Here is a 17,392-nt window from a genome sequence, read left to right on the forward strand (position 1 = left end):
TTTACATATTATCCGATACCAGAGCCAAATCGGTATATTTAGACACTGTTTGAATGGCTACACAGTGGTGCAAGTTTTACATCACCACTGAGTGAGAGACAGACAGACAGTTAGACAGACAGATACATAGATAGATAAAAGGAATGGAGGAGTAGTCAAGGTGAGGCAATCACACTATGGTACTATGTTGCACTACACATACGTGAATGATGGGATTATGACCAAATTCCACCAAATATTGATATTACCACCAAATTCTTTCAGTTCATCTCAAATGAATAGCTAAACAAATGAACCGGACAATGATCACCAATAAAAATCCAAACTGTTTTCAAATGGATAAAGCAGATTAACTTTCAGCTTCAGGACTGGCCTCCCTAAAGCCCTAACTTCAACCCAAAAAAAATATTTGTGGACTATGCTGAAAAGGCAGATCAATACCAAGAAATCAACCAATTCAATCAAATTTTGCAAAGAAGATGGTTCGAATATCCAAGCAGAATTATTCCAGAAGCTTGTTGATGACTACAATAAGCGGCAAGTCCAGGTTCATTCATTTTCTACGAGGGTCGCGGGGGTGCTGGAGCCTATCCCAGCTGTCTTCGGGCGAGAGGCGGGGTACACCCTGGACTGGTCGCCAGCCAATCACGGGGCACATATAGACAAACAACCATTCACACTCACATTCATACCTATGGACAATTTGGAGTCGCCAATTAACCTAGCATGTTTTTGGAATGTGGGAGGAAACCGGAGTACCTGGAGAAAACCCACGCATGCACGGGGAGAACATGCAAACTCCACACAGAGATGCCCGAGGGTGGAATTGAACTCATGTCTCGTAGCTGTGAGGTCTGCGCACTAACCACTAGACCGCCGTGCCGCCCCCAGGTGAAGCTGTTTAAGGGTGGGGGGGGGGGGGGGGTAGATAAATTTAAACATGGAAATTATATAAAAAATAGTAATAATCATAATTTGCCCTTGGAAAAATTAACTTCATTTGGAGCTGTTAAGGCTGCAGGGCGGTTGAGTGGTTAGCGTGCAGGCCACACAACTAGAAGACCCGAGTTTAATTCCACCCTCGGCCATCTCTATGTGAAGTTCGCATGTTCTCATGTTTGCACGCGTGGGTTTTCTCCGGGGACTCCGGCTTCCTCCCACATTCCAAAAACATGCATGTTTGCTTCATTGGCCACTCCAAATTGTATGAATGTGAGTGGCAATGGTTGTTTGTCTATATGTGCCCTGTGATTTCCCTTTTTTCCCTGAATGGGGTTTTGAGTTTTTCTTTGCCTGGTTGGGGGTTCAGATCAGGGGATTTTGTGAATTGTTGCCAGCTTGTAAATAAACTTGACTTGACTTAACTAGCCCACAAATTCATTCATTCATTTTCTACCGCTTATCCTCACGAGGGTCGCGGGGGTGCTGGAGCCTATCCCAGCTGTCTTCGGGCAAGAGGCACCCTGGACTGGTAGCCAGCCAATCACAGTAGCTCACAAATTAAACCAATAAATTCAGTGGTCGTGGTTCTCAGTTGGAAAAGTGTGGATTTCACCCTTTGGATTGAGAGCTCGGTCTTGCCCCAGGTGCAGCAGTAAAAGTATCTTGGGTATGGAGTTAAAATCACACACACACAACATACGCAAGGCCAACAATTCACAGTCAAACTCAGTGTGGTCTGCAAATGCAAATCATCATTTCCAAACTAATACATTTGGTTGTGCAAATAAGAAACATACAAATACATCCTGCTTCAGAAAAACATACTGTACAGCCTTACTGTAGTAGAGTGAAGGACGGTTGGAGCGTGAGATCAGCATCTGCAGTATTGCAATCGCTGTACTGGAACATCGTGGTGAAGAGAGAGCTGAGTCAGAAGTCAAAGCTCTCAATTTGCCAGTTGATCTATGTTTCCACGAGTTTGGGTCATGACCGCAAGTTCAAGACTGTGGATACAAACTGCCTGGGTGGCTGGACTCACCCTAAGAGACGAGGTGAGGAGCTCGGCCATCCCATAGGAGCTCACATCAAGAGAAGCCAGTTGAGGTGGCTTGGATATCTAGCCTGGATGCCCCCTGGAAGCCTCTCTGGTGAGGTGTTCCGGGCATATCCGGCCAGGTGGAGATCCTGGTGCAGACCTTGGACACACTGGAGGGATTATATCTCACAGCTGGCCTGGGGACTCCTCAGTGTCCTCCTGGTGGAACTCAAACAGAGTGGCTGGGGACCGGGAAGAAAATGATAAGCAGAAGAAAATGGATGGCTGGACACATTAAACCAGTGTAATTATTTTGAAAAAACACAAATGTTCCCACACTAAACACATACACCCTGGATAAAAGCAGTAACACTGCAACAAAACCAAGTCTTAACATAACAGCACCAGTTAATCATTTGAAAAAAAACTATTACACACAAAAGCAGGAGTTGCTAGTGCCAAATGATAATGGGGAAAATCCCAAAAACATTTTTGTTTAATAAATAAAACCAATAAAATAGTGGGATAAAAAACAGTGATGGGTTAAAACATTGCGCATTAGAAAAAAACATCATTCTAAACTCTTGCTTAATGTAATAAAGTACAAATACAATTACCTTAGCTGAGCAATTCCTTTGGCCTTCTAAGTGGCTGCACAACCCCCATGACTAAAAGATTATGAAAGATTAAATAGTTTAAATATATATTATAAATGGTAAAAGTGCAAGCGTGCAGTTGAATGTTGGTACCTTAAGAGCCACAACGGTGGATGAGTTGACAGTCAACTCTCATTTCAAAGGACATTGTTTTGAGCCTTGGCCAAACCTGATTGGTTATGCCATTACAAACTCACTTTTCCTTTTAAAGTGCAATTTCTACCAATCATCTCATGGAGGTTTGTGGTCAGTCTGACAAAAGTGATGGCATTTTGTGTATTTATGTGTCTTGTTGCCCACAGCAAAACTAGCTGCAGACCACTGCAGAAGAACACAGGAAATGTGCAAAAAAATGGCAAGATCTTACAGACAACTCTGGTGATGACTACTGTGATGTGATGTTTGCTAACATCACATCATATTCAAAATTCCAGTATTCCTGAATGAACCTCAGCATGATTGGTGGATAATGAGGAAGTGTTGTGTTTTTGGTGTGGATAGCAACAGAGACAAATGTGTGCAGCTTTAAGAACGTGGGTTGGGAAATGAGCACTGCTGTTGGCACATTAAGGTCAATAAAGTTTCAAAAGAGCGACAGACTCTGTGACTCTGTCAGGACGCTAAGTTACTTGCACATCACCTTCAAGTACGTGTTGCAGGTGGATTAGTCTGCATTTGTTTCGCACGGGAATGAGGCATCCACATCAAGTTAGTTTTACATCGTTTATGTCGATACTGGCATTATGATGCTGAGTTTTGGTACAATTCCCTTGAAAGGAAATGTTGTGCTATTCCTACTTCAAAGATCTGTATTTGCTTTTGTTATTCATTGCTAACTTGTAACATTTTTTTCTTTTCAGTCAAGCATGCCAGAAGACGACAAAACAGAGCAATGAAGAACAGTGCTAACCGAAGACATTAGAACAGCTGAACGTTCCATCTATCTTCTATCATCAAACAAACAAAGATGGAGTTTGGAAGTATTTAAACACAAGAGGACACTGTAGGGACACAACCATTGACAGAAGATGAAGTTTGGAAGCAGTCTGTGTACGCTCAATGTTGGCGGTCGCAGGTTTTCCTTCTCGGTGGAGCTGATGAAGCATCTCCCATTGAGCAGACTGAGCCGTCTCTACCGCTGCGTGTCAGAGAGCGAGTTGCTGGAGCTCTGCGATGACTACGACCGTGACAGAAATGAGTTTTTCTTTGACCGGCACTCTGAGGCTTTCAGTTTCATTATGCTGTACCTGCAGCATGGCAAATTACGCTTCGTCCCGCACATGTGTGAACTGTCCTTCTATAATGAAATGCTCTACTGGGGCCTAGAGAGTGCAGACTTGCAACTGTGCTGCCAGCGGCGGCTGGACGAACGTCTGTCAGACTGCTTTGTTCACTTCTTCCCTGAGGAGGAACCACAGGACCCAGAAGAACCTCAGGATCGCTGGCTGGAGAGGATGAGAAGGACGTTTGAGGAACCCACATCTTCAGTGGCAGCACAAATCCTGGCCTTTGTGTCTGTGCTTTTTGTCCTCATTTCCATGGTGATGCTGTGTGCGAGCACCTTACCAGAGTGGAAGGCTGCTGAAACACTGGATGAGCACAGGTACTGTAGGCTGTGTCTAACAACATATTAGTGATGTTGAAATTTGATATACAGTTCAGCTGTATCACGAAAAAATGTCAGCCTAAATTTACAGTTGCCGTATTTTCTCTACAAAGAAAGAAACATGACTGATAAATACACTTTTGACTACAAACTGTCACGGTTCGGCATGTCTGTGTTGCGGTGCGACCCCAGGATGCAGAGAGCAGGACCAATTGCAGTGCAATAATAGCAGCAAAAGGAAAAAGCAACTCAACTGGCTGACGGACAAACTAACAATAATCCCACAAAGGGAGAAGCGCACACCTGAACTAAATAGAGAACAAATTAGGGACAGGTGTGGGTAACCATGGCAACAAGGTGTTCAAAAGTCAAACCCAAAGCCCAGACAGGAAACTAAGACAAACTGTCACGCACAAACCCGCACAGGGCGTCGCCCTCGACCAAGAGCGAGGTAGGCATCCTCAGGGGGGCGCCCTGGGTGTAGAACCTGGGCTCCGGCAGGAAGTCTAGAAGCAACACGCGGAGACGGCGAAGAATCAGGCGTCCGGCCCTGACGCGGCGACGGCGAAGCAGCAGGCGTCGTCCATGCCAGAGCCTCTCCATCTGCTCCAGCAAGCCCTGCTCCTCATCTTGCAGGTGGAGTGGGCTGTGCCTCCTCACTCCCCCAGCAGGTGGCGCCATCCTCCCTTTCCAATAGCGGGCTGGGCTGTGCTTCCAGCATAGCCCAGCAGGTGGTACTAGCCCCCCTCTCGAAGGCGGATCCCAGACGCCGTCCTCAGAGGGAGCCGAAACCAGGGAAGGGAGGAGGGAGGCTTGGAGGAGGGTCACTGGCTCCTCCAGGTCAGCAGTCCCGGCCGCAGCCACTTGTTTGGGCTTGAAGCTGCGCGGCTTGGGCACGGGCGGGATCAGGGATGCCGCGCAGCTTGGCATGGGAGCCGGGTCTTGAGAACCCCTGGGGCTGTGCGGCTTGGGCACAGGCGGAATCCAGGACGTCACGCAGCTTGGCACAGGAGCCGGGTCTTGGGAACCCCAGGGGCTGCGCGGCTTGGGCACTGGAGGAATCTGAGAGGCCACGCAGCTTGGCACGGGAGCCGGGTCTTGGAAACACCTGGGGCTGCGTGGCTTGGGCACTGGAGGAAACTGAGACACCACGCAGCTTGGCACGGGAGCCGGGTCTTGGAAACCCCTGGGGCTGCGTGGCTTGGGCACTGGAGGAATCTGAGAGGCCACGCAGCTTGGCACGGGAGCAGGGTCTTGGAAACACCTGGGGCTGCGTGGCTTGGGCACTGGGGGAATCCGAGAGGCCACGCAGCTTGGCACGAGAGCCGGGTCTTGGAAACACCTGGGGCTGCGTGGCTTGGGCACTGGAGGAATCAGGGGCGCCTCGCCACTTGGCACGGGAGCCGTCGGGGAATGCACGACGGGCTGCGACTCGGCAACAGCGAGAGGGTTGAGCTGTGCCGTGGCCTGACATGGCGAGGCGGAAGAGGGCGGCCACACCTCTTGGCGACGTGCCGTGCATCGGCAACGCCGCCGCGTCGGAGGGTGTGCAGCGGGTACCGGGGAACACCGACGCCATGGGCACTAGGGTGCCGTCCGGCCCCCACACCATGGTCTCCAGTTCCTGCGGCGTGTACCTTGCACACTCCTGCTCCATCGCCTTGAAAAACTGCCGGGTCCATTCGTCGAGCTCCGCGAGATCGTCGTCGGGTTCGTCGAAGCCGGCAGGGCATGAGGGCGGGTGCACCTCGACTTGGCGTGGAGGGGAAGACGAGCTAGGCGTCGCTCTGTGGTGCCGCAGCTTGCGTCGGCGTCGCGGAGGGTTTGGAGCGTCGTCGGTGGGTCCGGGATACAGCCACGCCGTAGCGACGAACATGTCGTCCGGACCGCGCACCAAGTCCTCCATCTCCCATGGCGGCATCGCCATCTCCTCGTCCTCCATAGCCTTGAGGAGCTGACAGGTCCGAAAATCGCTCTCCGCGAGGTTGTCGTCACTTGGTGGGATTATTCTGTCACGGTTCGGCATGTCTGTGTTGCCGTGCGACCCCAGGATGCAGAGAGCAGGACCAATTGCAGGTAAATTATATTTATTTCGTGCAATAATAGCAGCAAAAGGAAAAAGCAACTCAACTGGCTGACGGACAAACTAACAATAATCCCACACAGGGAGAAGCGCACACCTGAACTAAATAGAGAACAAATTAGGGACAGGTGTGGGTAACCATGGCAACAAGGTGTTAAACGTTAAACCCAAAGCCCAGACAGGAAACTAAGACAAACTGTCACGCACAAACCCGCACAGGGCGTGACACAAACCCTCCAAACAAAACTAAAACTGTAACCTCAAACAAACATTCTTTAGTACATTGGAACCTTGGTTAGCATTTTTATGCTAAGATCTAAGAGTGATGCTAAGATGCTAAGAGTTAAGATCCAACTCAATCTGAAACATAATCTAACAGAAATAAAGTAAATCAAATGATTTCAGAAAGCTGAAAACATTCCTGTTCCCATGTGTTGGCAGGCTAATAACAGCTAACAAAGACTTTTTGTGATAAAAGTACATTAAAGGAGACATATTATGCTTTTATCCACTTTTCCGACCTATAAATGTAGTTAGAATGTTGTATTATCATGTTAAACGATGCAAAGTTTCAGATAATGGGGTTTGCGCATTTGAAAGTGGGGTGCAAATTACAAGGACACTGATGTCTGGAGTTGCTAATAGCTTGTTTCCACCAGTTTTTAAAAATGGGTAGTGTTTATCAGTAACCACTTTTCAAGTAGCTCTCCAACGGCTTTATTAATTTATTATAAACTCCTATACCGACAAAATTAGAACATGGGATTTGGCAGTAGTCCGGAAGTCTTCAGGAACGCTTCGGGAGTGTGACCAATCACAGTGGAGTGGGCCTGTCTAGAGGCAGCCGTGGGTAGAATAAATTAAAACGGATCATTTTGGAAATCCAAGCAAATACAGCTGGAATAGGTGCAGATTCTGGGCGACCTTATTGTGTATAGCTGCTTTATAGGAGGCCACAACTCAATACGAAGGTAAGAAAAATTTGCATTATAGGTCCCTTTTAACCGAAAAAATGGAGTATACGCTAACCGAGGTTCCACTGTACATGTTTTCATTTTTTCCCTCACAAAAAAACACCGAAAAGCAAGGCAAAACACAAGAAACAGTAGATCAAATTCAGCAGCGTAAATAATAGTCATGGTTGTTCCAACGCCAACAATCTGGATCTTGCTTTAGTCACCATTGTTCACGACTAATACTAAAAAAGTTACTTAATAGTGGATGAGGGTTGTGATTGCGCGCTCTCAGGAAAACACTGCTTCTGCTGTTTGGACAGAGATTTGCAAGTCACCTGTTGAGCACTAGCCGAAAAGCTGGAACAGCATCAATAGTCGTCATGACTGCAATGCAGCACACTTAAGCCTTTGCTGTTTTGCCTCAGAGTTAGTGTGTTCAGCAAAATTGTATCCAGAGTAGCATTAAACCTGGAGTTTGATTGATATATAGTGGAACTTGACTATGTCGACAACCAGTCTTGGTCCACTCATCTAGTCCCAGCCCACTATGTTCTTTATATTACTAAAAGGGTGATGTTGACATTTAGCAACAATTTCTATGACAAACAATTTGTCATAACAATTTGGGTCTGTTTATGTCCATGGGGGCTGCAGTATTGATAACGTCATAATTATCACTAATGAGTGTGTCTAGTTACACACCATTAAAGCATCCAAACAGTGTTTACTGTTCAGTGCAAAGTAGGCTTCAAAAGACAAACTATGTCACACTTACATTAAAGGCATTGCACAGGTTGTAGAAAGCAAGTCATTGTGTATGTGATGATGTCATGTGCTAATTTGCATATAATTTGCATATGATGTTGTAATAGAAAAAAAAATGAAAAAAGTATAACCTCGCAGAGATAAAGAAGTGAGTAAAAACACCTTAATTACATGCATAACTACAAACAAACTTGATAATTGTTTTGTTAACTCAAAATTGGCAACCACTGCAGGAAACTGGAATAATTTGAATATTTTATATCTTAACCACATTTATAATTAAAAGATAATTCCATCCGGACTTGCCTTCTGACACACTGACAGGTAAGTGACCAAGTCCAAATGAGACTTAAGGGTACTGAATAGTAATTTAATGAAGCTTAAGAATCCCTTTTTAGATCCCACTCTGTAAAACAGAGCAAGATCCACCCCATTTGTATCAGGCCTCACGCATGCAGAATTCATGGATGCGTAGAGGTCCGCAATGCTCTCAGTCGTGTGCCGGACTTCTGAGCAGCACCCACTACAGCTCAGTGAGAACAGAAACTGTAGATCAATTCGTGCTTTCACTTTTAAGTCCCCATATACCAGAAAACTCTCCAACAATGCCAGAAAAAGGTGTTCAATTTGTTGCTAGTCGCTTTTGAGAAAATAAATCACGTAGAGGGTTTGGAATGTCACCAGATTTAGCGACAAAGTTGGCAACACTGCTGGCATGCACCATGGTCCATGTTAGTGCTCTCACTGGTAGGCAGGGCTAGTGGCATCTTAGGTTTCTACCCTGTATTTGATTAGGAAATGTACAATTTCAGCAAATAAAAAAACCTGATTGGAATCATACAGAAATTACATTTATCAAAATTCAAAGAACAAATATTCATATTTATTTTATGTTATCATTATTTGTTTTTGAGACTCTTCACATCTGCCCCCCATGATCGCACGCCACTGACATGAAAGCTAAAAAGTGAGGTTTGTGGGATCAGCAACTCACCTCACTCCCTTATCTTTTTGTTTTTCATGATTCAAACTTTATTTGTTTTGTTATCTAAAATGTACTTACACCAATATTATTGGTTATTATCGGCTCAGTAACAACAGTTAATGTAATTGTAAATGTTGATCTGAAATTGGAGAAGGTTTGCAAAGGTGGGCCGTATGCCATCTGAATGATTTGTGTACTCAAAGGAAATAATGTACTCAACGCTGACCAATCAAAGCCTTTATGGTCCACATCGCCGCAACGTCTCAACAGAGATGCAGACACCAGGCTGCATCTATCTGATTGATCAGTCTCCCCATATTTTCTGTCTAATGTATTTTTTTCTCTATCTCTTTCTCTCTTCTCTGTGATTAAAGGATCATCGAGGCAGTGTGTATAGGTTGGTTCACTGCTGAGTGTATTGTCCGTTTCATCGTGTCTCGGGACAAATGCGAGTTTGTGCGCCGTCCCCTGAACATCATTGACCTGCTGGCCATCACTCCTTATTACATCTCTGTTACTGTGACACATCTGACTGGAGAGAATTCCCAGCTCCAGCGGGCCGGTGTGACACTGCGTGTGCTGCGGATCATGAGAATCTTCTGGGTGATCAAGCTGGCGCGTCACTTCCTCGGCCTGCAAACACTCGGCCTGACGCTGCGGCGTTGCTATCGTGAGATGGTAATGCTTCTGGTATTCATCTTTGTCGCCATGGCCATATTCAGTGCGTTGGCCCAACTTTTAGAAGGCGGCAACCAAGACTACACCAGCATCCCCGCTGCCAGCTGGTGGGTAATCATCTCCATGACTACGGTGGGCTATGGAGACATGTACCCAGTAACTGTGGCCGGTCGCGTACTGGGTGGGTTCTGTGTGGTGAGCGGAATCGTACTTCTTGCTCTACCAATCACCTTCATCTACCACAGCTTTGTGCAGTGCTACCATGAGCTCAAGGTGCGCTCAGTCCGATGCATTCGTAGTTTGTCAACTGATTTCATTGACTGAAGGACAAATTAAGCCTCAGCAGTAACTATTAGCCAAAGTGTTTTGACTCAGAGCAAATGGACGTGGGACAGGTCAGGTGAAGATTATACTGATAATTGGTTATCAAAATGTTTTTGAAAGAAACTGAGAACTGTTGAAATGTTTATTCCCTCTTAGTGTAAACAATTTGGAAGTACAGGATTACATTGAGGAACACTTTTGTTAAATACAAATTGAAATGGACAAAAACTGTCAAAACATTTCTTTAAATGTCTACCCTAGGGCCACCTCCTGGTTGGGCCCTGTGCCCTGGAAGGGTCTGAAGCCCATGCAAAGTCAATCATAGACTTGTGCCCTAATGTGTCCTGCCCAAATGTGGTTCTCATGATAGTCCAATAACGTATACTCACACGGATTCAGATCAGGGAATCGGTTCCTCCCAAACACCCACATCCAGGTCACACAATCATTGCCAACAAGTTTCCCAGGAGAACCATTGAGTCTCTTGTGGAGGTGCTCTACAGCACCACTGTGAGGACTTCCAAGAAGGCCGTGTATTCTGAACTGCCATTTGGTGCTGCCACATAAATGACAGTGAGCACCCTTTTTGTGACCCAAAGGTGGAGGGAAGTGACACTCCCATTACATTGGCATCGAGGTGCGCTGATAGCTGATATTAATAAGCCAAAACCAACTGCCGTATCTCCCCTTGGACAAGGTCCACTCCTTCTCAAGGTCTTTGGTTCCAGAGCCTGAAATGCGGATTAAGGTGACACCAATTTTGTTTGGTCAGAACTTTTCAACCTCACATACAATTTTAGGGTCCATGTCACAAGAACCAAATTTGGTAGATGATAACCAGGTCCAAACACCCACCCCTGACAACCACTCAATGCACAACTATCACGATAACGGATAAATAACAGATAAATCAATTTATCGAATGATGAAAAAAACCCAGGTTGATAATTACAACGTCCTTCTGCAGCCGCGCTCTATTTTGTGAGGTTCCAAAGCACAATGGCTGCTACATGAAGACACCAGATTATTACTCTTTATTGTGTTCCACATGACCACATTCAATGACCAGAGCTTTAAGAGCTGATTTCCTTCATCAATCTCCTTATTTAGCAACTGTAATGGTCTCGTATTTCAACCCCTGGTTTTGTAATTGTCTCATGCGTAGTATCTCTTTTTATCCTTAGTCCGCTTGTGCCTTTTCTGTCTTATCAAATGTCTTTCATTTATTTTGCCTGCTCATTCCTGTGTTGTATTGTTGCTCCTGAACTTTTGCGCTCTTTGTGAGTATTAAAGACATTATTTTTTGCCAACCTTGCATCTGTCTCTGCATTCAGGGACCAACCCAGAAGTAGTAATGAACAATGACGACTGAAGTGACATCCACATCTTTGATATACTGTCGATATCAGTGAACAATAAAGTGCCACATTTCACTGTCTGAAACATTTGAAATAGTAATTCATTTCATGACCCATCACTGGAAAATGATCCCAATAGTAAGTGTAAAATTTAATAATGTGTGCAGCAATGGGTGCAAGTTACATCATTAGTCAAAAGTTAAAGTTAGTTAGTTCGTCAAAAGCCATTTTGACTTCATAAGATGTGTTGTTATAGAAAGCCTTATTGTCAAATGCATTCTCTCATTCTCATTCATTCATTCATTTTCTATCCCTTATCCTCATGAAGGTTGCAGGGGTGCTGAAGCCTATCCCAGCTGTCTTCGGGCGAGAGGTGGGGTACACCCCGGACTGGTCGTCAGCCAATCACAGGGCACATATAGACAAACAACCATTCATACTCACTTTCATACCTATGGACAATTTGGAGTCGCAAATTAACCTAACATGTTTTTGGAATGTGGGAGGAAACTGGAGTACCCGGAGAAAACCCACGCATGCACGGGGAGAACATGCAAACTCCACACAGAGATCTTTAAAAAACAGTTTCTCCCCTGCATTTCAGACCCGGAAATCCTGTAAGCCACGTAAGCAGACTGTAACTGAATATGTTGGACAGTTTGGACACTGGAAATAGTTTCCATGGAGACAGCAGGAAGATGAAGTGGTAGAAATGTCAGTCTCCTCGAGCTGCTGGAGTGTGATGTTGATTATCTCACTCTTGTCCTTCTTGAAAAGTGCTGCAGGGTTGAAGTCATCATGCAGATTTTCCTTCAAACTTTACACCTTAAGTCTGAAATCCTTACATTGATGAATGAATGCTGTATTTACTTGGGTACTGCCAATTCTGGTACATTCATGGCTTATAATGCCGATACCAATACAGACAAATTATTTTGCTTTTAATTTGCTGATCATGATTCTGAATAAAACACAGGACCAAGATTTAAGGCAGCAAACTTATTTGTACACAATGTAACAGTACAGTAGTAGGGATGAGCCGGATACTCGTTAAAAAAGAGTTATAGCTTTTAAATGTCCAAAAAATTTAAATAATTGATAAATAAAATATGTATATAGTATTTTTAAGACACAACTTATTCCCACAACTCCTGTTGGCTTGACTTTCATTGCAAAGCCTGCTGACTTTAGATTAAATTAGGTTCAGAACCCTCCCTTTCTCTCTTCATTTGCCATCGTTCACTTGGGACACAAATCATCAAAATACAGCAAGATACTGCAACTATTACATGTTATCATCAGTGTACGTGTTCATGCATGATCACAGCAAGGATATCAAACGATGTGGTGAGAGGTTTTCCTAAGAGTTCATAGTCTAAATAGGTGTATCCCAATGACAGCATTGTAAGCCAGGGAAATAAATAGGGCTGGGTTAAACTATTATTTTTGTAATCGATTAATCTGCAAAATAGTTTTCAATGCATCAATAAATCTAACGGTTCATTTTTAAATGCATGGCGGCCGAGTGGTCAGCGTGCAGGCCACACAGCTAGGAGACCTGACTTTGATTCTACCCTCGGCCATCTCTGTGTGAAGTTTGCATGTTCTCCTCGTGCATATGTGGGTTTTCGCCCACATTCCAAAAAAAACATGCTAGGTTAATTGGCGACTCCAAATTATCCATAGGTATGAATGTGAGTGTGAATGGTTGTTTGTCTATATGTGCCCTGTGATTGGCTGGCAACGAGTCCATGGTGTACCCCGCCTCTCCCCCGAAGACAGGAGGCTCCAGCACGTCCGCGACCCTCGTGAAGATAAATGAATGAATGAATGATTAGATTTCGATTCAGTTATCTCCCCATAATTTGACCTATATAGAAATGTATGCTAATTTTCCTTCATGAATAAAACACAAATTTCTTCTTTCCAATATATTTTCAATTTTCATATGTTCAAAAATGTATTGTATTGAACAATACAACAATAAAGTTCACAATTGAATCCTATAATAACAAAAATAATAAATTAAACTTTCTTTCAATAAATTAAACTATTGTGCAAAAAGCACACTCTGAATCAAAGTACAAACATAAAATAAATATAAAATAATAGCAGCTGTGTGTGTGTGTGTGTTCCTGCAAGAGCACTTTGTCTTTCCCTCTTGCTTTCCACCACCACTCACTCCGTGCGTGTGTGCGTATGTGTGTTTCAGTGGGCACATGCTCTGTGTGTGAGGCTGGAGCACAAGTTACGTGGTGGTTTGGACGAATGAGTTTAATCATTGCAAACAAGGAAAGAAAAAAAGTTGAAAACGTACGGTGTCTTCTCCTCCACACAAGCAGCTCCTGGGTGCTGGTGCATCGCGGTAGTGCTTTTATGGTACGCCATCGCCATTTTGCACAGGTCACTGAATCATTACCTTTAAGTGTAAAGTACTCCCATACGTTTGACATCCTATTGCGAGATATTTTCTTCTTACCGCTTCTTGATGCTGCGGCAGCCGGTGCCATTTTTTGATGCATAGACATGCAGTTCTTGCGTTGTATTTTTTCACTGATGACATCGACGCGTCGCCCCAGCCCTAGAAATAAATAAGGATTGTGAAGGATGGGCAAAATTCCCCCAAAAGTGCCATTCCCCTTTAAGACGTGGGATCATGGCAAGCCAGTCTCTGTTAATGACTAATGAATATCTCCCGACAGTCAGTCTGATGCCCTTTAATAACACATCAACAGAAGTGAAGTTCCAACACCATATTATGTATCTCGAACCCTAGACAAACACGTCTCCAGTCCATTCATCATTGCGACGACGCCGCAAGATGCATTCAAGGACACTCCGAACATCACATCAACGTCTTTATTATGCATGTACTATATAAGTGGTGGCAATTGAATTTTGAAACAATTTTAAAAATGGTGTAAGTTGTTTTACACTTTCTGCTCCTCACTACTGTATTAGCCTGTATTAGATGTGAAAGTGTGAGGAAAGTTGTTTTTGAAAAGTTGTTGCTGTTTTAAGATGGCAAAAACAATTAGCAAGAAGTGGTGCATAGTAAAAAAGACGACCTTTTGTTGAATTTACTGCCAAGTGCCTATAAGAAATAATCCCAAATATTTTTTGTAGGACCAAAATTGGAGTTACAATTTTTTTGCATCATGTTGAATTGCATCATATTGCAAGAAATTGCACCACATCGTAATGGATCTCATTGATTTGAACTAAATGATTATCGCATTGTATTGCATCGTGAAAAGGGTGAATCGTATCGCATCGTATCGCCAGAAAATTCCATGTATCATTACCATATCATATCACTGGCAGTGCATCAAAATGTGTATCAAATCGTCCTCAGGGATGAGATTCACAGCCCTACAGTACACTAAACCCATTCAAATAGCATGCCATAATAACAGATTTTAAGTCTGATTCAAATATTCTGTCATTAAAGACACAAGTGTAAATAGATTTTCAGACACGTGTGCCATCTCTAAACTTGATTTAAATGTTCAGTTAATTTGGCACTGTTAATACATACAAAAATATATAATCCAGTCCTTTCTTTAAATAAAATACAGTAAAAATGGATATATTTGTATGTGTGTGTGTGTACACAGCTAAAAAGAAAACCACACAAAATGAAACCACACAATGAAAATGTAACAACCCATGGAGGCCTGGATTTGGAGTTATACGAAAAACTGGGAAAAAACCCACTACAGGCTGATCCAACTTTGATGCTTTATACAAGTCAAAATGATGCTCAGTATCGTGTGTGGCCTCCGTGTGCCTGCATGACCTCCCTACAACGCCTGGACATGCTCCTGATGAGGCGGCGGATGTTCCTCCTTGCACAAAGAAGGAGGTAGCAGTCCTGCTGCTGGGTTGTTGTTCTCCCACAGCCTCCTCCACGTCTCCTGATGTACTGGCCGGTCTCCTGGTAGTGCCTCCATGCTCTGGACACTACGCTGACAGACACAGCAAACCTTCTTGCCACAGCTCGCATTGATGTGCCATCCAGGATGGCATGCCACCATGCCTTTGTGGATGGCAGGATGGATGGCACATCAATGGCTGTATTTGCTTGTATAAAGGATCAAAGTTGGATCAAACATCAAAGTTGGATCAGCCTGTAGTGTGTTTTTCCACAATTTTGAGTATAACTCCAAATCCAGACCTCTATGAGTTGATACATTTGATTTTCATGAATAATCTTTGTGTTTTTGTGTTTATTATTTTGTTGCTGGCACATTCCGCTATGGAAAGAACAAAGTATTTAATACAAATATTTGATTCATGCAGTTTTACTTCAGTGTTTCCTTTATTTTTTGAGCAGTGTATATATGCAGTATATATGGTAATGGCTTAATTTTATTTCAACATGCATCAGGTTACAATGGAATGCATCACATAATCAGTTCACAGTTCCACATGTCCAAAGGGAAAGAAGCAAAGCTTATTAAAGCCTACCCCTCCATCTGTTACTTTTACAATCAGTTACTATTACATTTGTTCACTTCCTGCCTTCCAATTTTTTTTAACACATATAGAAGTATAAGGTAATTTGCTTTACAATTATTGACAATATAAATGATTTCATTGTTGTTTCATCTGTCAGGATATAGAATTAGAGTTCCTTTCTATTGTTTCATTACTTTCCTCCCTTGTCCTTAGTTTTGGAATTCCTTCTTTCCAGTGATGAATTTCCTGTGTGTTCTTCTTGCAAGCATTGGTAAGTCCTTTTGTCATCCATGGCGGATTGTTTTTATTTTGCTCCTTAACGTACAGCTTCATATATGTAGAAAATGTTCATATGCTTCATCCACATCCACATCCTTGGCACTGTACTCACATTCCCATGTTCTTCTAGATCCTTCTTGAACGCGTTGACTCTGTCCTGTAAACATTGTCTTTGGACAGTCTTTGTAGTCTCCATCAGTCATTTGTTATAATGATGGTTGTAAATTGTAAGCACTGGAAGATGATCACTGATGTCATTAATTAGCAGGCCACTAGTGGTATTGCTATCAAAGTCATTGGTGAATATATTGTCGATTAAGGTGGCACAGTGGTCTGTTATGATACTTGGTCTGGTGATTTGGGGAAACAAACTCATGCAATACATTGTGTCTATGAAATCAGGGATTACCTTGTTCTTGTGTGGATTTCGAAGATAACTATTGAAGTCTCCTGTTGATGCAGGTCATCTTGTAACCTTTCAGCTCAAAGTCCATGCCTTTATCTGCAGTCACGAGGGGGTGAAGCCCGCTCGTGACAGCTCCTCTGTAATAACGACAGTCATTACGAGACAACGAGCACTCTGGCCTCCGGTCCTCCATTGAGCTTGATGGAAAAATATTGCAGTTGGTACTCCAAGTTATTAGGTAACACATTTAGTTTCCTTCTCTTTCGTTGCCTTGCCACTTTTTCTACCCTGTTCTTCCCGCATCTTCAAACACCCACATCTTTCTTGATGTACGCATGGCAGTGATGCGATTCCTCAAAACAGAAAAAATAGACTATTTTTTATTGGAATTATTCAAATTATTCCAATTATCCGAATAATTGTTGCAGCCCTAATTTGTTTGTTGCAAGCAATGATTTGTCCCACTTTGTTTGGTGGTCCTTGGACCCACCAGCTAACTTTCTTCCATGCTGCACAGACGGACTATTACATTGCATTTCCCTCTTTTTGTTTCACCTCTCATGTGCATATTTGTTTGGTTCACCTCTCTGAAAAACAAACTCCAGGATTGTACTGGTGGATGGCGGGTCTGTGTTCACTTTGTGCTTACATTACAAAATGAAAGATTATTTTACTAATCTGCTCCACTATATCATCCATCATCTACCATCCAAGCATTGAAAAGATAAATCTGTCAATAAAGAAAATAGAACTCATTGACAGATAATTAATGACAGCAACTGAGCTCATCACATTATAAACACATTAGCGAGTGTGAAGTTATCATATCATCAACACTGTCACACGTTACAAAATAT

At 43.5% G+C, this 17,392-nt stretch overlaps 1 protein-coding gene across 1 annotated transcript; it reads left to right on the forward strand.

Moving 5' to 3' along the window:
- Positions 1-3,541: 3,541 nt before the first annotated feature.
- On the forward strand, positions 3,542-11,391 carry LOC131108843 (voltage-gated potassium channel regulatory subunit KCNG3-like). Its single transcript, XM_058060221.2, has 2 exons — positions 3,542-4,237; positions 9,404-11,391. The coding sequence occupies exons 1-2, from the start codon at positions 3,663-3,665 to the stop codon at positions 10,029-10,031; spliced, it is 1,203 nt and encodes a 400-aa protein (XP_057916204.1). The 5' UTR covers positions 3,542-3,662; the 3' UTR covers positions 10,032-11,391.
- The last annotated feature ends 6,001 nt before the right edge of the window (positions 11,392-17,392 follow it).

This window comes from Doryrhamphus excisus, linkage group LG5, assembly GCF_037039965.1.
Source record: "Doryrhamphus excisus strain RoL-2023G ecotype Guam linkage group LG5, RoL_Dexc_Guam_v1.1, whole genome shotgun sequence".
NCBI classification, from domain to species: domain Eukaryota; kingdom Metazoa; phylum Chordata; class Actinopteri; order Syngnathiformes; family Syngnathidae; genus Doryrhamphus; species Doryrhamphus excisus.

Bases quoted from the DNA above. Each gene is read 5' to 3' on its own strand.
- LOC131108843 (XM_058060221.2), top strand. From the start codon at position 3,663: ATGAAGTTTGGAAGCAGTCTGTGTACGCTCAATGTTGGCGGTCGCAGG. The intron at 4,238-9,403 runs GTACTGTAGGCT...CTGTGATTAAAG, and splicing joins GAAACACTGGATGAGCACAG to GATCATCGAGGCAGTGTGTA.